The 22,624-nt window shown below is 42.2% G+C and overlaps 2 protein-coding genes across 2 annotated transcripts in view; one reads left to right on the top strand and one right to left on the bottom strand.

The window, feature by feature from the left end:
* Positions 1-1,394, top strand: part of LOC110489471 — a 1,776-nt gene extending 382 nt beyond the window's left edge. The window contains exons 1-4 of the mRNA XM_021562172.2: positions 1-286; positions 387-434; positions 774-896; positions 1,037-1,394. The exon at positions 1-286 is cut by the window's left edge and continues 382 nt beyond it. Of these exons, the coding sequence (XP_021417847.1) occupies positions 83-286; positions 387-434; positions 774-896; positions 1,037-1,153 (492 nt within the window). The 5' untranslated portion in view covers positions 1-82 and the 3' untranslated portion in view covers positions 1,154-1,394. The remainder of the gene's footprint in view (positions 287-386; positions 435-773; positions 897-1,036) is intronic.
* Positions 1,395-3,804: 2,410 nt separating this feature from the next.
* Positions 3,805-21,335, bottom strand: adad1 (adenosine deaminase domain containing 1 (testis-specific)). Its single transcript, XM_021561335.2, has 12 exons — positions 21,186-21,335; positions 12,761-12,934; positions 12,454-12,594; positions 12,188-12,355; positions 11,987-12,061; positions 11,693-11,818; positions 7,941-8,064; positions 7,322-7,492; positions 6,975-7,207; positions 6,426-6,666; positions 4,530-4,662; positions 3,805-4,318 (listed from the first exon to the last, which is right to left on the bottom strand). Exons 2-12 carry the CDS (start codon positions 12,924-12,926, stop codon positions 4,205-4,207), a joined length of 1,692 nt encoding a protein of 563 aa, XP_021417010.2. The 5' UTR covers positions 12,927-12,934; positions 21,186-21,335; the 3' UTR covers positions 3,805-4,204.
* Positions 21,336-22,624: the final 1,289 nt, after the last annotated feature.

Here is a 22,624-nt window from a genome sequence, read left to right on the forward strand (position 1 = left end):
GGTAATATCTAGAGCAATAAATTCAACCCGCCCTTTGATTTTCCACACAGCACGGTATATAAAAGACTGCTAACAATCTAAGATGACAAACATTTACAGACTCCAGACCTCCCTTCGTATACACCTCACAGGACTCTGCCTACAAGACCTTCAGATTATCATGGAAAACATATTCAGGATTGCCTTTTTGATGCTTTTTCTCTCAGTTGGTCTTCAAGGAAGCCCGGCTACCAATTACTTGAAAATTGCAAAAGGAATCGAACGACTACAAATAAATATTACATGTGTAAGTCCCTTCATGACATAAGAGGTGTTCAAATAATTTTGATGTATTTCTGTATTTCTGTGATCAACTAACATTTCTCTTTTTCCATATTGTCCTGTAGCCAGAAGAAGGTACATTCTTCTATGCTCCGTCTCCAGCGGATGTAGAGGTAAGGCTAACTAAACATGTTCAACAACTGATATCTGCAAATGTACAACACAGTAGCCCTTAACCTTTCCACTCACATGTAGCCTCTAGCCCTAGCTGGGGTTCTGACTTGCTAAAGCATTATTTCTGCTTCGACGGTTCATAGAAGACCACTAGTACAGGAAACACAGCAAGGTTGCAGACGGTGGTTCAACTCATTTCAAATAGCAATTTGAACAACTAAAACCCACTCCCGTCTTGGCAGTGCAATTCACCACAACTAATCCACAGCCTCTTTTTCCATGTCACAAAATCAAAGAGCCCCAGGGCAAACAGTTACGTCTCTTTCTCTCGGTTGCAGAAAAGCATTGCTGGAGCACTGGCCTGTTCTATTCAACAACTGAACCACCTCAATGACAACAGAAATCTGCAGCATCATATCAACAGGATTTTGACGGTCCTACAAAAGACATCTGATGATATCGTAAGTCTTATTACTTTCCCTAAACGTCTTGCCAGTTCAAAAAAATATAGAGATATATTTTCTTAGTAAACAGGTCGGCTCATATAAGTTGGTGTACCACTTTACATGGCGTTAGACTAAATCATACCTTATCTCCTCAGAGAACGGACTCGTCAGAATGCAGCCGTGAGAACCCGCTGTCCAAAAAGTCTTGCAAGGAGTTCATGGAGAATATGATCAGTTTAGCTAAAGCTCTATCTGCCCAACGGTCCCCATGATAAAATAGGTTCTAGCTCCCAGTTACATGGGCGGAGAATGGGGTCACAGGAAGTAGATTGTCATTGCACTGATACTATATATTATCTCTAACAATTTGTGTAACATTGTTTAACACCAGCTTTTAAAATATATATATATATATTTATATGTCTAACTGGATGTCCTTAACCTGGTATGAAAGCCCTACATAATGAAGGAAGGGGCTACTGTAGGTTCTGTTTAATGATGTGATATCCATATACTGTACCTGAACTGCTCTGAATGCAAGTGTTTGAGTTCTCAATGTCTGTTAACTATAATGTATTTAAGCTTCTAAAAAGCTCTAATTAAGTTATTTATTTATGTATTTATTACATATTTATTATATTTTGATTTCTACACATGGACTGTTCCTATAACCTTGATAATAAATTTGCAATTAAAAGTATTTGAAATTAATTTACTTGTTTTTTTTAGGGTTAAACATTGCTAACACTAATGTAGCAACTAAGATGCATTTAAATTGATTGGTTTTATCGTTAATTATATGTGAATTAGAGTTCGGCGCAGTAAGACCAAGAGTCGAATGCCCTTTTGCCCGAACCTGGAATCCTCGTTGCCTAGACTTAGGTGGGCTCCTACGTTCGCAGCTCGTGGGACCACTTCATTGTACAAGTATAAATTGCTTATCGGCCCATGTGGGGATAGTTCGGCTCTCAGCTGCCTCTAAATTCATCTCTACTGAGCTTCCTTCCGTCTCCTACTGTATGTTTCAATGGAATATCACAATATCTGACTGTGTACTACGGTAAGTCATACTGTGGTTTGAACAAATTGTTGCCGGGTCTATGCTAAAATCGAGAGTGAAAGGCAGGCCAACTTAGAGGAGGTGGGTTCCTATAGGTGACCTCTGTAGGAGGGGGAATTCCCTTCTCAGTTATAGGGCACTAAACAATTAAAGTCCATGGATGGAAAATGAGCTCGTCCTCATCCACAAAATGGTAGTAAATGTAAATGACATTCTAACCTCAAGCTCGGGTAATGCAGTGATTCATGTTTACGGTGGGCTGGTCTCCTGCACCTGGCCTAAAAGAAAACCCATTGACATCACCAGTAGTATGAATATGATGTAGCTAATGCAATGTGTTGAAGCTCCTTAAACACATTGGAATCTTAGAAGGGCTTAAACAGTCATTTTGCTGTTCTAAAACATAGCCAAAGTAGCTGCCTTACAGTAATGTGTAAACCACTCAAAAGGCTACAAGCACACGAACGCATCTGCGGGTTGACTTTATTCTACTGCCAATCCTTCCCTTCGTATGCGTCGGGCCACCCACCCATCTTATGTGAACAGGAAACGTTTTCCAGGATCAAGTTCTTAACATGGTGCCTCAAACATGACTATTCTAAACACGGGCTGTATGACCTAAATCTAGCTTACCCAAATGAGAGGTAGGCCTAAAAAGCAGTGTGCGACCACATCAAGAGAACTGGATATCCTGTTTATCTCTGCATCTACTATTTCAACGGGGCTGCTGTGCCAAGCACTTTAATCACAGAGATCCTATTCATTACTATTCCAATTATATGATTCACACACCTTCTGATAACAAGGATCTGGATCAGTTATTTGGGAGTCGGTGATTTAAGAATCAGATAATGACCCACTCTGGCCAACCCCTTGTGTACCAGCAGAGTTTTCGGCCATCCCCGTTTGGACAACCGCCTCGACTTGAATACGTCAATAACCAAATACCTCATACACCACAGTATCTTCTATATACTAGCTCGACATGAAATGACAATTCCATGCATCCAAACCAAGCCTTGACAGTAGTCACTCGTCAATGAATGTTTAACATGTAATTCAGATAAACAATGACAATGTACGTCTGAGCGGACATCAGCGTCCAAGGCTCGTATCAAGACAGTTTCAATATCAATGTGTTCCATTCATGTCACTACAGTGACACCTTCACTTTGAACAACTTTACATGATAACCCATCCAAGCATGCCACAAACAGCAGATCTAGAGTGGTTCATACATACTATTCAGGTGTTTGATCCTGGAGCGTCGGGTCCCTTAATGCACGGGAGACTTCCTGTATACAAGGAAGTAAAAAGAAGCCAGGTTAATACAACAAAATAGGGCTGTGTAAACATTACAACGAGTGATATGATATGCTGCGTCGCCTGCACAGGAAACCATAGCATTTCCTGTGTGTGTGTGTTTATAGTAAAGACCGTGCTCGTTCTTAGATGGTGGGATCAGCTTGTGAAACCACTGGCGGTATCAATGCAAGGCAAAATCACAACTACGGACCTCTGACACACAACATGACTTCCTACAAACTGATAATACATTGGTATGCAATTGACTTGTTCTCATGTGCAATGTCAAGGTGCATGCAAACTCCTGATGAGAGCACGTTGGATGATTGATTTAAATGCATTGCAGATCCTTAGTCTAAATTCAATCATGTTTTTAATTGCTCTGGTTGCATGCATAATGAAGATCATTGCATGAAGTCCCGTCAGCCACAAGAGTTGACTGGACTAGTTCATACAATATCTTGGCAGTATTACAGACAAAGTCTTACCTTCAACTTTGAATGGCATAGTTCTTTGTCAAAAAGCACACAATCAATTAAATCTACTGATATTATTGCCAAACCTTTATCATTTGAGAGGTTTATTTATATTCAATTTCTTATCTCAAAGCATAATGCACAACAATGTGACCACAGAACTAAATAGAACATTAAAAATCTATGGGAAAAACTTTTTCAGAAACGTGTTTTTTGTGCCTTCTAACAAATTGTGACACACCAACAAAAAAAAAACACATTAAACAAATAAAAACCTCATGAAACCATTTTTCATAATAATCTTAACTTCACAGGCTATGGAAGATTAACTAACTTGCAGTTTAAGGGCATCATGTCAACCTATTATTTTATGCTCCCATTTGTCCTGCTGAGGTATGCTTTTTGATGTCGTTTTCTGTTCAAGTGTAGGTGGAGAACTTTCACAAATGTATTTTTTAGTGAAGAGTCACGCTGGGGTCCTCTCACATGCTGAAGTGATCGCTCACTGGAGGCTTGGCCACCCAGGAGCCGTAGCCTTGCTGCGCTAAGTAGGACCTCAGCACACTCTTGGCCTCCTGGTAGGGCTTGGCCATCATCTAGAAAACCCATTAATGGGACATGGATTATTAATGCTAAACAATGGGACAGGAGACTTCACACGTTTGTGAAAGGTAACATCTGAGAGGGTTTGTAATTTATCCTGTCCCACACCCACTCATGGTTTCCTAGTGGAGCTAGTGGGCATGAATTCAAATTGAATGGAGCCCAACCGTGGTGGGGTGAGACGAAAGGAGCGTTTTTTATTACCTTGGCCTCTCTGTAGGAGACTGTAGCTAGCAGGTCCCGTCTTGAAGCCTCCTGGGCCACCAGGTTGAAGCGACTCAGCATGGCTGCTTTACACAGGCGACTGGCCAGGGCAGGGCCGCTCTTAAACGGAGACCTGACACACAAATCAACATGGCCGTTGTGAAGAATCAGCTAACAGATCACCTGTAGATTCCCTAGGTTTTCAAGTCAGAATGGGGCCTACAGTGCCTTGCGAAAGTATTCGGCCCCCTTGAACTTTGCGACCTTTAGCCACATTTCAGGCTTCAAACATAAAGATATAAAACTGTATTTTTTTGTGAAGAATCAACAACAAGTAGGACACAATCATGAAGTGGAACGACATTTATTGGATATTTCAAACTTTTTTAACAAATCAAAAACAGAAAAATTGGGCGTGCTAAATTATTCAGCACCATTAAGTTAATACTTTGTTGCGCCACCTTTTGCTGCGATTACAGCTGTAAGTCGCTTGGGGTATATCTCTATCAGTTTTGCACATCGAGAGACTGAAATGTTTTCCCATTCCTCCTTGCAAAACAGCTCGAGCTCAGTGAGGTTGGATGGAGAGCATTTGTGAACAGCAGTTTTCAGTTCTTTCCACAGATTCGATTGGATTCAGGTCTGGACTTTGACTTGGCCATTCTAACACCTGGATATGTTTATTTTTGAACCATTCCATTGTAGATTTTGCTTTATGTTTTGGATCATTGTCTTGTTGGAAGAAATCTCCGTCCCAGTCTCAGGTCTTTTGCAGACTCCATCAGGTTTTCTTCCAGAATGGTCCTGTATTTGGCTCCATCCATCTTCCCATCAATTTGAACCATCTTCCCTGTCCCTTAAGAAGAAAAGCAGGCCCAAACCATGATGCTGCCACCACCATGTTTGACAGTGGGGATGGTGTGTTGCTTTTACGCCAAACATAACGTTTTGCATTGTTGCCAAAAAGTTCAATTTTGGTTTCATCTGACCAGAGCACCTTCTTCCACGTTTGGTGTGTCTCCCAGGTGGCTTGTGGCAAACTTTAACCGACACTTTTTATGGATATCTTTAAGAAATGGCTTTCTTCTTGCCACTCTTCCATAAAGGCCAGATTTGCGCAATATACGACTGATTGTTGTCCTATGGACAGAGTCTCCCACCTCAGCTGTAGATCTCTGCAGTTCATCCAGCGTGATCATGGGCCTCTTGGCTGCATCTCTGATCAGTCTTCTCCTTGTATGAGCTGAAAGTTTAGAGGGACGGCCAGGTCTTGGTAGATTTGCAGTGGTCTGATACTCCTTCCATTTCAATATTATCGCTTGCACAGTGCTCCTTGGGATGTTTAAAGCTTGGGAAATTGTTTTGTATCCAAATCCGGCTTTAAACTTCTTCACAACAGTATCTCGGACCTGCCTGGTGTGTTCCTTGTTCTTCATGATGCTCTCTGCGCTTTTAACGGACCTCTGAGACTATCACAGTGCAGGTGCATTTATACGGAGACTTGATTACACACAGGTGGATTGTATTTATCATCATTAGTCATTTAGGTCAACATTGGATCATTCAGAGATCCTCACTGAACTTCTGGAGAGAGTTTGCTGCACTGAAAGTAAAGGGGCTGAATAATTTTGCACGCCCAATTTTTCAGTTTTTGATTTGTTAAAAAAGTTTGAAATATCCAATAAATGTCGTTCCACTTCATGATTGTGTCCCACTTGTTGTTGATTCTTCACAAAAAAATACAGTTTTATATCTTTATGTTTGAAGCCTGAAAAGTGGCAAAAGGTTGCAAAGTTCAAGGGGGCCGATTACTTTCGCAAGGCACTGTATTTCATATCATGAAGTTCATATTATTTCAGAACATTTGGGGAAAGTCTGACTATGAAATAGTCTTACGCATCCACCGTCTTGCCCTCCAGGCCGTCCACCACCTCCAGGGAGACGTCCCCCTGGCTCCAGTTGATGCCGCGGCTCCACTGGGCGTTGGTGTTTGCGCCACCCTCAGGGCACGCCGTGGGCACCAGGCTGATGTGGGGCCGGTACACGCAGTAGTACATGGGTAGGCGGGGGGTGATGCCGTCCACACGCTGGTTCACAGCAATCTCCATGCCCCGCACGTCACAGCAGCTCACGTCGCCTGCATTTGAGGATGAGGACGATGGCAGAAGCACTCGCCTTCATTTTACACCATTTGAAAGAAATCTATTCTTTGAAATCAGCCCAGAAGGAAAGACTAGGAGAGAATGAGCATTTTTGTTCCAATCCAGCACTACATCACCTGATACAACTTACGTGCTCGATGACCTGATCAGTTGATGCATTAAATCAGGTGTGTTAGTGCAGAGATAGAACACAAATGTGCTGTCCACTGGGCTACATACGACTGGAGTTGAGAAACACTGCTTTTCAGACTATTGAGGTGTAACCTATGATTGAGGGACTTGCCTACGAGGATGCTGCTGACGTAGATGGGCTCAGTGAAGTGACTGAGCAGGGCTCCCTGGAAACCCAGCACCTGCCACTGGGTGATCTTGTCACTGGCCGACATGCTAACCACCCTGGAGGCGGCCTGGTCGAAGGTGGGGGAGAAGACTGAGAACACCTTGCCCTCCACCGTCACGTGCAGGCTGATCTGGTTGTTCACCTCCCAGGCTGAGATGGAGAGGGGGTTCAGGCGCCTGAGGGGAGAAAAAGATCAAGGCTGAAGGGACAGACAGGCTGGAAAATATCAACTTGGCTATTAGCTGAGTACTGGTGGGGCATAAGGAGTTTTAGAGTTGCCAGTCACTAACAGATTGGATGGGATCTGGGCGGCTCCTTTGGGCATCTGGTTCATGTACAGGTGGAGCGTGATGTTGCTCTTCAGACTGAGCAGCTTGGTGTTCTTGTCCTGCTGGAACATGGACTTCTCCTCAAGGCTGCGATTCTTACTAAAGAACAGCAACAGGTGCCTGTACAGATAACTGCAAATAAAACATGATTATACAGGTATAACTACTACAAATTAATGCATATTTGGTACCCTGAAAGTAATGTGAAATAAGGGAATGTTTGTATGGAATCTTGGTGCTCTAAAGTTTATAGGGAGAACATTGTAGGAGGCAGTGAATGAATGAATGAATGAACCGTTATTGCATATCGCTGGGTTGTAGTGAGAGGGGTTTGAAAGAATATAACCAGCTTTGTCAGATTCATTTGTAATTGCCCTTGACTGACTTACGATGTTGTAAATTACATGATCTAAGCAGTGTTCTCAGAGCATGGAAAAGTTCCAGGAAATACAATAGGAACCACATAAGAACAATTTAAACTTTCTCACAACCATCTTTGCTTCCTGGATATAAAGAAAAAAGGGTGTTTTGAAGGGATGTTTTTTCACATTCATGAATACACTGATTGAGATAAATGTACCGCATCAGTGATCTCCTTGCTGTTACAACTGCATGGGAGTCGTGAAGAACCCGTCCATTTGGTGTAGCGCTCTCCTTAGTGTTGTAATTCCCTGTTCCAATGGCCACCACTTCACATCCACTGGCTAGATGGATGTTCATGAGCCACGCACAGAGAACACATTTACCGGTAACATTCATAATAGCAACTTAAAATGTATCTAATATAATTCAAACGTGCCTTCAGAAAGTATTCGGACCCCTTGACTTCTCCCACATTTTGTTACGTTAGAGCCTTATTCAAAATTGGATTAAATGAAATAAAAATCCTCAGAAATCTACACACACAATATCTTATAATGAAAAAGCAAAAAAAATGGTTTTTCTTAAAACTTCTTCAGGATCGGTGGGTCCCCTGCGGGACGGTTGAGTTAACGTAGGCTAATGCGATTAGCATGAGGTTGTAAGCAACAAGAACATTTCCCAGGACATAGACATGTCTGATGTTGGCAGAAAGCTTAAATTCTTCATCTAACTATACTATCTACTACAGTAGATATTACAGTGAAAAAACGCCATGCTATAGGAGACTGCAAAGTGTTGAAGATGAAAAGTTATTACTAAACAAATTAGGCACATTTAGGCAGTCTTGATAGAAAATCTCACAGAAATGCAATGGTTCATTAGATCAGTCTAAAACTTTGCATGTACACTGCTGCCAAATCAAAATTGCGCTTGGGCTGGAATAATACATTATAGCCTTTCTCTTGCATTTCAAAGATGGTACAAAAAAACGTTGGCTTTTTCTTTGTATTATCTTTTACCAGATCTATTGTGTTATATTCTCCTACATTCCTTTCACATTTCCACAAACTTGTGTTTCCTTTCAAATGGAACCAAGAATATGCATATCCTTGCTTCAGGCAGGAAGATTTGGGTATTTTATTTTAGACTAAAATTGGGGGAAAAAATCCATGAAGTAAATAATAAAATAAAATAAAAAATAAATTGTGCATAAGCATTTAGACCCTTATTTACATAAGTATTCGAAATTGTGCTCAGTCGAATCCTGTTTCCATTTATCATCCTTGAGATGTTAATACAACTTTATTGGAGGCACCTGTGGTAAATTCAGTTGATTGGACATGATTTGGAAAGACACACAACTGTCTATATAAGATCCCAATGTTGACAGTGCATGTCAGAGCAAAAACCAAGCCATGAGGTCGAAGAAATTGTCTGTAGAGCGCCGAGACAGGATTGTGTCGAGAAAAAGGGTACCAAAAAATGTCTGCAGCATTGAAAGTACCCAATAACAGTGGCCTCCATCACTCTTAAATGGAAGATGTGTTAAACCACCAACAATTTTCCTAGAGCTGGCCGTCCAGACAAACTGAGCAATCGGGGGAGAAGGGCCTTGGTCAGGGAAGTGACCAAGAACCCGATGGTCACTCTTACAGAGCTCCAGAGTTCCTCTGTGGAGATGGGAAAACCTTCCAGAAGGACACCCATCTCTGCAGCCCTCCACCAATCAGGCCTTTATGGCAGAGTGGCCAGATGGAAGCCACTCCTCAGTAAAAGGCACGACAGCCCGCTAGAGTTTTCCAAAAGGAACCTAAAGACTTTCAGACCATGAGAAACAAGATTCTCTGGTCTAATGAAACCAAGATTGAACTCTTTGGTCTGATGCCAAGCGTCATGTCTGGAAGAAACCTGGCATCATCCCTACGGTGAAATACAGTGGTGGCAGGATCATGCTGTGGGGATGTTTGACAGCGGCAGAGACCAGGAGACCAGTCAGAATTGAGGGAAAGATGAACGAAGCAAAGTACAGAGAGATCCTTGATGAAGTCCTGAGCGTTCTGGAGCAGGTCCTTAGACTGGGGCGAAGGTTCACCTTCCAACAGGACAACAACCCTAAGCACACAGGCAAGACAACGCAGAAGTGGCTTTGGGACAAGTCTCTGAATGTCCGTGAGTAGCCCAGCCAGAGGCTGGACTTGAACCCGATCAAACATCTCTGGAGAGACCTGAAAAGAACTGTGCAGCGACGCTCCCCATCCAACATGACAGAGCTTGAGTGAGAGGATCTGCAGAGAAGAAGGGTAGAAACTCCCCAAATGCAAGTGTACCAAGCTTGTAGCGTCATACCCAAGAAGACTCTAGGCTGTAATCGCTGCCAAAGGTGCTTCAACAAAGTACTGAGTAAAGGGTCTGAATACTTATGTACATTTTTGAGGTTTTGATGTTTTGTAAAAATTGTATACATTTCTAAAAACTTGTTTTTGCTTTGTCATTATGGGGTATTGTGTGATTGGGGGGGAACTAATCAATTTTAGAATAAGTAACGTAACAAAATATAGAAAAGTCATGGGGTCTGAATACTTTCCAAATACAGTGTGTGTACAGTACTGTGCAAAAGTTTAAGGTAGGTGTGAAAAAAGGCTGTAAAGTAAGAATGCTTTCAAAAATAGACATGTTAATAGTTTAGATTTATCAATTAACAAAATGCTAAGTGAGTGAACATAAGAAAAATCTACATAAATCAATATTTGGTGTGACCAGCCTTCAAAAACACATCCATTATTCTAGATACACTTCGGCAGGTAGGTTGGCCCAAACATCTTGGAGAACTAACCACAGTTCTTCTGTGGATTTAGGCAGCCTCAGGTGCTTATCTCTCTTCATGTAATCCCAGAGACTCAATGATGTTGAGATCAGGGGTCTGTGGGTGCCATACCATCATTTCCAGGTTGTTGTCATGCTGCAGAAAAAAATGTGGGGCCAATCAGATGCCTCCCTGATGGTATTGCATGATGCATAAGTATCTGCCTGTGCTTCTCAGCATTGAGGCCATTAATTCTGACCAAATCCCCAACTCCATTTGCAGAAATGCAGCCCCAAACTTGCAAGGAACCTCCACCATGCTTCAGTTGCCCGCAGACACTCATTCGTGTATCGCTCTCCAGCCCTTCGGCGAACAAACTGCCTTCTGCTACAGCCAAATATTTCAAATGTTGACTCATCAGTCCAGAGCACCTGCTGCCATTCTTCTGCACCCCAGTTTGTGTGTTTCCATGCATAGTTGAGTCGCTTGGCCTTGTTTCCACGTCGGAGGTATGGCTTTTTGGCTGCAAGTCTTCCATGAAGGCCACTTCTGACCAGACTTCTCCGCGCAGTAGATGGGTGTACCAGGGTCCCACTGCTGAACATCTTTGGGCTACGAAGAGAAGTAAGCATGATGTGTTTTTCATCTGCTGCAGTAAGTTTCCTTGGCCGACCACTGCGTCTACGGTCCTCAACGTTGCCTGTTTCTTTGTGCTTCTACAAAAGAGCTTGGACATCTGGAAACCCCTGTCAGCCTTGATATTTCTGCCTGGGAGAGACCTTGCTGATGCCATATAAAGACCTTATGTCTTGTTGCAGTGCTCAGTCTTGCCATGGCATGACTTTTGACAAACTGACTTGAGCAACCTCACCTTGTTAGCTGAGTTTGGCTGTTCCTCACCCAGTTTTATTCCTCCTACACAGCTGTTTTTGTTTCTGGTTACACCAAATATGGATTTAATTTTGATTTTCCTTGTTCACTCACTTTGCATTTAGTTGATTGCTAAATATAATCTATTAACATGTCTATTTTTGAAAGCATTCTTACTTCACAGCATTTTTTCACACCTGCCTAAAACTTTGCACAGTACTGTATATAACATTTAAATATAGCCAATATATAACCAGACATGGAAAAAGAGTGTCTCCCAGTGCCTCCTTAATTACGTGACTGAGTGATAAATGCTGCCACTGTGCTCCTGCAGGCAGAGACCTCGGGGTAGCTGTCCATCAGCTTACTCAGCAGCTCCCTCACTGCCTGGGGAACATGCTCGTTAATGGGGTTCTGACGCTCTGCGGTACAGTAGGGGGAAAAAACACCTTCACTGCTTAATGTCCAGAAACAACACCCAACACAGATCAAAATCCAATAGTTTTAAGCAACTTTGACAAACAATGTGCTTTCCAACAACTACAAAACATAAATAAAATAAAGGAATAATTAAAAAATAAATGACTTGCCATAAATGGTTCTTCTAGGATGGATCTCTGAGCCTGTAGACGGACTCTCTTTCACTGGCAAGGGAGGAGGGCCATCTGAAACCACACACTATCTTATTTTGACAGTCCATTTACAAACCATTCCCTAAAACATTGAATTTGAATTGAAAATCGATTTCCAATTACAGACATTTCATCAAACTAGTTGGTACAGCTATTCACCCAACGCCTCTGGTAGCAGAGAATCTCCATCCAAGGTGGGCAGCAGGTCCTCAAGGGCCAGCTGAGCTGCACTGGCCCTGGCCTCCTTCTTATTGATCCCCATCCCAGTCTTGTACTTCACCCCGTCAATCACGACACAGAAGGCAAAGTAGAAGCCTGGGATGTTACCTGGACAGTCATCACATCATATTACTGAACATATATACACTGCCATAAATAAGAGCCTATGGATGGAGGATCAATGGAGGACATGGTTTGAGATGTACCTGTGGTTACCGTTTCCTTTAACTCAACCTGGAACTGTAGAACCTGAGAGAGCTGGTAAAGAGCTGACACTGCGTGGGTCTCACCCCGCTTGTATCGGTCAATTAACTCTTGGGGAATGCTTTTCGATCTGATGCCACCACCTGTGGCAGAACAACAAGACAACCAAACATCAGTTTCTGGTGCTAGTGCCAAAGTGGGATGGGTGGCCATTTTCACCTTCACAAAGCACAGAAACCAACAGGACCCATCCCCCGTAAGCACAAACCAACAGGACCCATCCCTTTCACAACATTTACTTAAGCTTACAATTGGTGTTGCATGCTGGGTCAAAGAGGTTTTTGTTAACTTCTGAGACAGCCGGAGACACATATGCCACTGCCAATCCAGGTGGGGCACAAATATTTTTCTTGAGGATTTGGGCAAAGCTGGCACCCCTAGAACCACGAAATGATCCACCTCGAGTCCAAGCCATCTTGGAAACTGTAGAAAAAGAGTAACATGTTATTCATACATAGCAGCCGTGTGTTATTTTCCCAAAGTTGGTCATAGGTTTTTACACTGGACTGCAAACAGGCCTCGCCCAACTTCCAGTAGCCTGGATACCAGTCTCTGCTCTTTTGCTCGTTATTGAATTGTGATTGCAACTGACACTAGAGGGCAGTATTTACCAATTTTTGAAGTTGTTGGTAAGAGAGAATAGCTACCTAGTTGGAATGCATTGCTTGACTGCCATGCGGGCGATAAGCACAATATATTTTGCAAACTGCAGCACCCCAAATGATTCATTCTCAAGTTTGTTTGTTGAGCAGACTGTAGGTATAAGGTCTACAAAGCAGTCTCCATTAGAGGTCAACAAAAAAAAAAATGTTTAAAAGGTCAACCGATTATCATTTTTCAACGCCGATACCGATTATTGGAGGACCCAAAAAAGCCAATACCGATTAATCGGACGATTTACATATATATATATATATATATATATATATATATATATATATATATATATATATATATATATATATATATATATATATATATATGCATACACTGCTCAAAAAAATAAAGGGAACACTTAAACAACACAATGTAACTCCAAGTCAATCACACTTCTGTGAAATCAAACTGTCCACTTAGGAAGCAACCCTGATTGACAATAAATTTCACATGCTGTTGTGCAAATGGAATAGACAACAGGTGGAAATTATAGGCATTTAGCAAGACACCCCCAATAAAGGATTGGTTCTGCAGTTGGGGACCACAGACCACTTCTCAGTTCCTATGCTTCCTGGCTGATGTTTTGGTCACTTTTGAATGCTGGCGGTGCTTTCACTCTAGTGGTAGCATGACAAGTGGCTCAGGTAGTGCAGCTCATCCAGGATGACACATCAATGCGAGCTGTGGCAAGAAGGTTTGCTGTGTCTGTCAGCGTAGTGTCCAGAGCATGGAGGCGCTACCAGGAGACAGGCCAGTACATCAAGAGACGTGGAGGAGGCCGTAGGAGGGCAACAACCCAGCAGCAGGACTGCTACCCCCGCCTTTGTGCAAGGAGGAGCAGGAGGAGCACTGCCAGAGCCCTGCAAAATGACCTCCAGCAGGCACAAATGTGCCTGTGTCTGCTCAAACGGTCAGAAACAGACTCCATGAGGGTGGGATGAGGGCCCGACGTCCACAGGTGGGGGTTGTGCTTACAGCCCAACACCATGCAGGACGTTTGGCATTTGCCAGAGAACACCAAGATTGGCAAATTCGCCACTGGCGCCCTGTGCTCTTCACAGATGAAAGCAGATTCACACTGAGCACATGTGACAGACGTGACAGAGTCTGGAGACGCCGTGGAGAACGTTCTGCTGCCTGCAACATCCTCCAGCATGACCGGTTTGGCAGTGGGTCAGTCATGGTGTGTGGTGGCATTTCTTTGGGGGGGCCGCACAGCCCTCCATGTGCTCGCCAGAGGTAGCCTGACTGCCATTAGGTACCGAGATGAAATCCTCAGACCCCTTGTGAGACCATATGCTGTTGCGGTTGGCCCTGGGTTCCTCCTAATGCAAGACAATGCATCATGTGGCTGGATTGTGTCAGCAGGTCCTGCAAGAGGAAGGCATTGATGCTATGGACTGGCCCGCCCGTTCCCCAGACCTGAATCCAATTGAGCACATCTGGGACATCATGTCTCGCTCCATCCACCAACGCCACATTGCACCACAGACTGTCCAGGAGGACATTACATCAAAGTTGGATCAGCCTGTAGTGTGGTTTAACACTTTCATTTTGAGTGTGACTCCAAATCCAGACCTCCATGGGTTGATAAATTTGATTTCCATTGATCATTTTTGTGTGATTGTGTTGTCAGCACATTCAACTATGTAAAGAAAAAAGTATTTAATAAGAATATTTCATTCATTCAGATCTAGGCTGTGTTATTTTAGTGTTCCCTTTATTTTTTTTGAGCAGTGTATATATATATATATATATATATATATATATATATATATATATATATATATATATATATATATATATATATATTTGTAATAATGACAATTACAACAGTACTGAATGAACAATGAACACTTATTTTAACTTAATATAACATATCAATAAAAATCAACTTAGTCTCAAATAAATAAACAAACATTCAATTTGGTTTAAATAATGCTAAAATAAAGTGTTGGAGAAGAAAGTAAAAGTGCAATATGTGCCATGTAAAAAATCTAACGTTTAAGTTTCTTGCTCAGAACATATGAAAGCTGGTGGTTCCTTTTAACATGAGTCTTCAACATTCCCAGGTAAGAAGTTTCAGGTCGTAGTTATTATAGGACTATTTCTCTATACCATTTGTATTTCATATACCTTTGACTATTGGATGTTCTAATAGGTACTTTAGTATTGCCAGCCTAATCTCGGGAGTTGTTAGGCTTGAAGTCATAAACAGCACAATGCTTGAAGCACAGCGAAGAGCTGCTGGCAAATGCAGGACAGTGCTGTTTGAATGAATGCTTACAAGCCTGCTGGTGCCTACCACCGCTCAGTCAGACTGCGCTATTAAATCATAGACTTATTTATAACATATTAACACACAGAAATACGAGCCGTAGGTCATTAACATGGTCAAATCCGGAAACTATCATTTCGAAAACAAAACGTTTATTCTTTCTGTGAAATACAGAACCGTTCCGTATTTTATCTAACCTAGTTTAATATTGCCTGCTAACATGAATATCTTTTAACTAAATATGCAGGTTTCAAAAAATATACTTCTGTGTTTTGATTTTTAGAAAGGCATTGATGTTTATGGTTAGGTACATTCGTGCAACGATTGTGCTTTTTTCGCAAATGCGCTTTTGTTAAATCATCCCCCGTTTGGCAAAGTTGGCTGTCTTTGTAGGATGAAATGGTCTGCACACAGTTCACAACGAGCCGGACGGCCCAAACTGTTGCATATACCCTGACTCTGTTGCAAGAGAAGTGACACAATTTACCTAGTTAAAAGAAATTCATGTTAGCAGGCAATATTAACTAAATATGCAGGTTTAAAAATATATACTTGTGTATTGATTTTAAGAAAGGCGTTGTTAATGGTTAGGTACACATTGGTGCAACGACAGTGCTTTTTTTGCGAACGCGTTTGTTAAATCACCCGTTTGGCGAAGTAGGCTGTGATTCAATGATAAATTAACAGGCACCGCATCGATTATATGCAACGCAGGACAAGCTAGATAAACTAGTAATATCATCAATCATGTGTAGTTAACTAGTGATCATGTTAAGATAGTTTATAAGATACGTTTAGTGCCATCTAGCATCTTACCGTGGCTCCTTGCTGCACTCGCATAACAGGTAGTCAGCCTGCCATGCAGTCTCCCCGTGGAGTGCAATGTAATCGGCCATGATCGGTGTCCAACAATGCCGATTACCGATTGCTATGAAAACTTGAATTCGGCCCTAATTAAAATCGGCCATTTCGATGAATTGGTTGACCTCTAGTCTCCATCACACCATTCAATAATGAATTCATTACATTTCATCGTGCAAATATGTATTTTTCCTTCTCCATGCTGTTATTGCTGCCTGCAGCATGATCAATTACACACCGGTAGTGTCCATCGCCCCAGCCTGTCTGGCACTGTTTCCCTGCAGTTCTGTTAATAACGGTGAGGGCAGATGTTCAGCAGGTGCGAGCGAAGAACAGTGTGTGCCAGCTAGTCCTAAGGAGGCCCCCGGTACACGGCAGGCGGGAGCCACACCGCCTTCCGCCTACTGTGCGCCTGAGTAGTTAGCGGTGGGGGCAACACCAGTAGACAGTGTCCTTTGCCGCTGCCTGTCGGGCATGGTTTTCTCCAGTACACAGCAGGCAGAGGCGACACAGTGTGCTAGCTAGCTAACTAGCAAGCTATCACACAGTGGAGCTAGCTAGCACACGGTGTCGCTCCAACCTCCCGCCTGCTGTACTAGTGGGAGGCGACCGGTAGACAGTGTCCTTTGGTTCTGTTAATGATGGTGAGCGCAGGTGTTCGGCAGTCAGGAATGAAACAACTCAAAATACTTTTATTTCCCTTTTGACTCAAAGGGCCATGGGATGCTTGAGAGGGGGGGGGGTGTTCATGAAGGAACCAATGACGTACAATAATACCTTTCAGAGTTTTGGCAGTTCCATCTCACCAACAAAACAAAAACAAAAACGTACACCATACGGCAAGTGAGGAGTGATGGGTCGTTCGCGAACGAGTCGGCTCTAAGAGCCGGCTCTTGTAGGTGAGCGTTGGGAGCCGGCTCGCATATCAGAAGAGACAAATCTATTTATATAAAAATGAAGATTTAAATTAATAGAATTAACTAATTCAAATAACGAAAAAATTAAATATAGGCCTAAATGCTCAAGCGCACACACATTCATTCTGACTGTCTGCTCAGACTAAGTCTCACCTGTTGTTCCTGTCAAACAGGTGTCAACCAATGAACCAAAGATGCGTGAGGGAGGGCCGAGCCAACTCACTCACTGTCACACACTTAGCAGCCGAGGAGAGCGAGGAAGGACAGCTGTGAAAACAACAGCTGGAAAATGAGTCGGAAGCACAGTAGCATTTGGATGCATTTTAATAATGTAGTCAATGTTAGAGCAGTTTAGAATTTGCCAAAACAAAATCTCATATAAAGCCTGTTCTACGCACAACCTACACCAGCATATGCAAACTGTGCACCCAACTGTGAAGCTAGCTGTAGCGGAGGGTCGAGAAACTAGCGGGCCTGCTAGTGATAGGGCCACCACCTCCACACGTGGAGATGTATCCACTCAGTCAAGTAGGCCTACTCCGCAACCCACAGCAACGCAGTCTTCTATGGACCAGTTTATGCCAAAGTCTATGTCTGTAGCAAAACAAGGCCAAATTGATATTGAATTGGCTAAAATGATTGCCACCGATTTCCAGCCATTTTCCATCGTGGAGGACAGAGGTTTTAGAAGTTATAGCAATAGTCTAAATCCAATGTACACAATTCCAAGCAGGAAAACACTTTCAAAATCACTTATTCCACAACTGTACGAGAGCACACAGGCTTCAGTGCAGGAAATAGTCCAAAAAGCTACTGCAGTTTGCCTTACCACTGACTGCTGGACATCAAGGGTAACCACTTCTTACATGTCGGTTACATGTCACTTCATTGAAGACTTTTCGATGTCTAGCTGGACAAATTGAAAGCAGCTGTGAAAGCAGCTGTGGAATAGTTCCACAGGAGCAGAGTAGGTGCTGAAAAACTAAAGTCTACACAATGCCAGATGGGCCTAAACAAGACTGCAATATAAGATGGAATTCAACATTTTATATGTTGAGGCTGTTTCTTGAGTCAAAGGATGCCATCATCTCTACCCTGGCCATTGTTAATGCACCTGTTGATGCTCTGACCCAAGAGGAATGGGAGGTGGAGGAGGAGGTGTGCAGAGTCCTGGAACCCTTTGAGCAGGTCACTGTGGAGATAGGTACGGTAAGCAGTTATTACTACATCATTATTTAATCCTGTATTATATATATGTAAATGAGCAGTAGATGAGAATGTAGTATTAGTAGACAAAACATGAACCTGAACTAATAAGTTACTGGTCTCTGTTTTCAGCTATATGACAGCCTCAAAAATGATACTCCTGTGTAAGGGTCTGCAGCGAATCACAGCCAACCGCCAGAGAGAAGCAAAGTAACCACAGGACATGTGACAGAGTTGATGGACACCCTATGTTCATCAATGGACAGAAAGTTCCACAGAATGGAATATAATCACGTGCTATCAGAAACCGCTGCACTTGACCCCAGGTTTAAGAAGTTAGCCTTCAGTGATGCCAGAACGATTGATGAGGCTCTTCAAAGAATAACCTCAGCAGCAGGGAGGGACAGCCCCAGCAGTCAGCTGGCTCAGACACCAGGGCAACAGGAAGAAGAGGGATCAGATGGAGCAGAAGCACCAGCAGTAGTGCCACAAACGTCTGCTGTTTGACGAGAGAGCAACCCGGGATGCAGCACGAAGGAATTGCTCAGCAGATGCCATAATGGAGGTCCGATCATAATAGAAGGAGCCCCTCCTCCAAAGATCTGCAGATCCTCTGAGCTGGTGGAAGAACAAGGCTTGTCTACACACGGCTATCTAAAGTCATGACAGGGAGACTCTGCATAGTGGCCACATCCGTTCCCTCTGAGAGGGCCTTCTCGAAAACGGGACAAATAATTACTGAGAGAAGACACCACATCAGGCCCTCGAAAGTGAGGCAGCTTGCATTTCTGAATGCAAATCTCTCATAAAAGCAAAACATGGTCAGCATTGCTGTGTGCTGCTGGTTATAAGAATGGCAATGAAGAAGAGAGAGAAAAGAGGGACCAGTTTAATGTTTTAAGTGGGATGCTGCAGTTTGCACATTGTTAATAATTTTTCTTTGATATGGTGCAATATTCTATTATGCTGTTCAGATTGTGTTTGTTTTGAATTGTTACATTTATATGCACTTTGTTGATATACATTAAAAAAGTTATACTTTAAATGCAAATGTTTAATAGCATTGTTTTTCATAACAAACCAATGCATTTTTAAATACATTGTGGTAGAGTATGATTTCATTTAATAAGAATTGTTTTAACACCAATCATAGCCAAACTATCACAAACTGTTTGACTTGAAAAAATAAAACTTTTTTTTTTTTTAAAGAGCCGTTTGGGAGCCAAAGGACTCACTGAAAAGAGCCGCAATGCCCATCACTAAAGCGTAACACAGTATTAAAAAAAACTGAAGTCAGGGAAACAGGAAAGAGGTATCCTGCACGTTTTCAAGTTAAAAGTCTCCATTCTCTATCACTCCTCAGTTGAGTTTACTTCACAGTTAGGTAGCGAATGCAATGGATTTGTTTGCCAGCGCAAGTCTGGACAACATTAGCTGTATTATGCCTAAAACAGTGACGTTTCAGTCTGCTAGGTGTATCTCCACAGCATGGGCATATCTCTGGGTGACGTGGACATCCCCATGCATCCACCTTATCAAAATATGACTAATTCAATATTGCACCATCACATTCTCTGGGCTCTATCTGCAATCAAAACCAGTAGTATCTACCAGGAATAATGAAACATAGAAGAATAATTGATGAATTACGTATGACCACTGTAGTCTTTGACACTCAAAATATATTTTTTTTATCGACTATTTTGATATATATTTCATCGCTAAAAATCCTGCCAAAGCATATTGTGTAGGAGGGGTTAATATGAATTTAAAACAATTTTACATGATTTATATGAAAATCAGTCATGGACATATGGACATTGAAATGAACAAGGGAGAGGTTAAACGTAGGCTAAATCTGGCATAAGCTTATTTCCACACTTTACAATAACTCTGTTGTAGTGGTCTTAGGTAGTCTCCAAATAGGTTATTCCCTCCATCGCGACAGAGCTTGTGATCTCCATGCAGCACCATGCGCCTTCGGAAAAGCACCCCTCAGCCTCAGAAGATGCCCTTCTGGAGGCCTGCAGCCATAGTCATTATACCCCAAATGTAGGCCTATTTGCCTACTAGCCAAATAAAGTGTAGAGCATTCATGATGCCTGAAACTCATCATTCCAACATATTTGAACATTTAATTCATCCTTCATTCAGTTCAGTCATATGTCTGAGTTGCAAAATAAACTAAATCAAAGAGAATAGAACAGTCTTATCCATTTGTTTATTATAATCCATGTGTGTATTCAAAATTATCTAAATTCTACTAAGTTCTTCAGCCTATCACTTTAATAATTCAATGTTTAATTAGGCCTATCAAAAAAAAGGAAGGTCTAGCCAGGTGCCGGTGGCGCGCGTGCAGCCCCGGTAAAAATAGTCACGAACTGCACATCACTAGAAATTACGCGTGACGGATCTCAGACGTCATTAGGTAAACGCGGCCTATGCAGTAGCTAGTCATGTAGTTAACGTTAGTTACATTACTGAGTCTCTGCGTTTACAAACTGTATCTACCTAGCTAGCACGTCGTCAAAATCAAATGCAATTTCCTGATAGCTAAAACGTGTTAACTATGTAGCGAGTTAGCCAACATCTTGTAGAACTGTCTGAAGCTAGTTATTGCACGTGGGGATATAGTTAACGTTACTGTAGCTAAATAGTTACTTGGCTAGGTACCTATTGACAAACATTTCCAAAATAGTCATTTTATACTAGCTGATAACCAGCTAGCTAATTCAAAAACAGCACCTAACATTACCTGCTGTCTTGAATGTCAAGTGCGGCTAGCGGGTCAGTCACTCAGCAGATTCTGCATGAATGCAGTTTAAATTTTAAAGGATGCAGGTCACTGATAGGTTATTTCTTGAGTGTCGTATCAAAACATTCCGAAACCAAGGTGAATGCAAATTAGGGCACTAAACGTTTTTGCCAGGCGTTACATATTTTTGGGCCATATTCCCAAATATCTCACTTGGGATTTGCGTTAGAATTTAAGTAGTATCAGCATGAGGAAAAAAAATATATATATATATATAGTAGCATGGAAAAATGTTTGACCCGCGAAACACTGATGCTCATCTCCATTCATAGATTCCAGCTGAGGGCTAATTGAATGGGTGGCCAATGTGGCATCCTTGCAAGATGAGGGGATTGTGTTTGCCGGGGTGCCAAGTCTGTTTGTACTCTCTTGGCAACTCCTTATGGATTTTTTTATTCCAAACATGTTTAGTTTGACTATGACAATTGAGTATGCAAAAACACAAACCTGTCTGAGATCAGGCTATGATTGTGTGTCTGCCAATATGATTTTATCATTTGCCATTCATTACAGAAAGGGACCATTTATTTTGCCATAGTAAGTCACTGATTTTCTTCTGATACTGAATGCATTATTGGACCTTTGTGCTTGTTTTGTGTGAAGAGCTTCAAGCCTACTATTTGCAACTCTGAGACTAGAGGGCAGTATTTACACATAAATACATGACTACATTTGAACCCTTCTGTTTCCAATACCCGTCTACAGTTTATAACAAATATCTATCTACCTTTTAGAAAATCTAACAATTTACTGTGTTCAATATGTAATGCAACTGATGTGACAGAAAGTCATTGACACCCTATAATTTTACATTTGGTGAATGTGAACTGTAATTCTGCATTTGGTGTCTGAGTCACATCATTAGATGGCCCTAGAAACCAATCCCTCAATGTATTAAATGACATGTGTGATTTGGGCAGAAAACTATCCCTAGTTTATGAAATTTGTTAGCAAATTCATAATCTTTCATTTGTTTTGATGGATGACCATAGATTAGGGAGTGACACATTTCTATCAGAGAAATACAGAAATATGCCATTAGCCTCTGCAATGCCCCTACCATAGAGTGCCCTCTCCCCAGCTCATGTTTGCCCTGACAGCACCCCCTTGTTGATAAATAACAGCACTGGCTCTCCAGCCTGGAGCAATCGCCTCCAGCTGCAGCTCCCCAATGCTCCGTCTCCACAGCAGAGATTGAATCTTCCCCATTCATTAGACTAAGTGGATGAGGTTCTCTAATAGGAGCTCCCTTCCCCTCAATAATTGTCGTTGATTGGCATAAATTAGACCCTAGTTGCCAGACGAGTGATTCTCGACGACGATAATCCGATTCCCAACTCAAACTAATAGGATTTTAACTTGGGCTTGGCCTAATGTCC

Source organism: Oncorhynchus mykiss, chromosome 14 (genome assembly GCF_013265735.2).
Source record: "Oncorhynchus mykiss isolate Arlee chromosome 14, USDA_OmykA_1.1, whole genome shotgun sequence".
In the NCBI taxonomy this organism is placed as follows: Eukaryota; Metazoa; Chordata; class Actinopteri; order Salmoniformes; family Salmonidae; genus Oncorhynchus; species Oncorhynchus mykiss.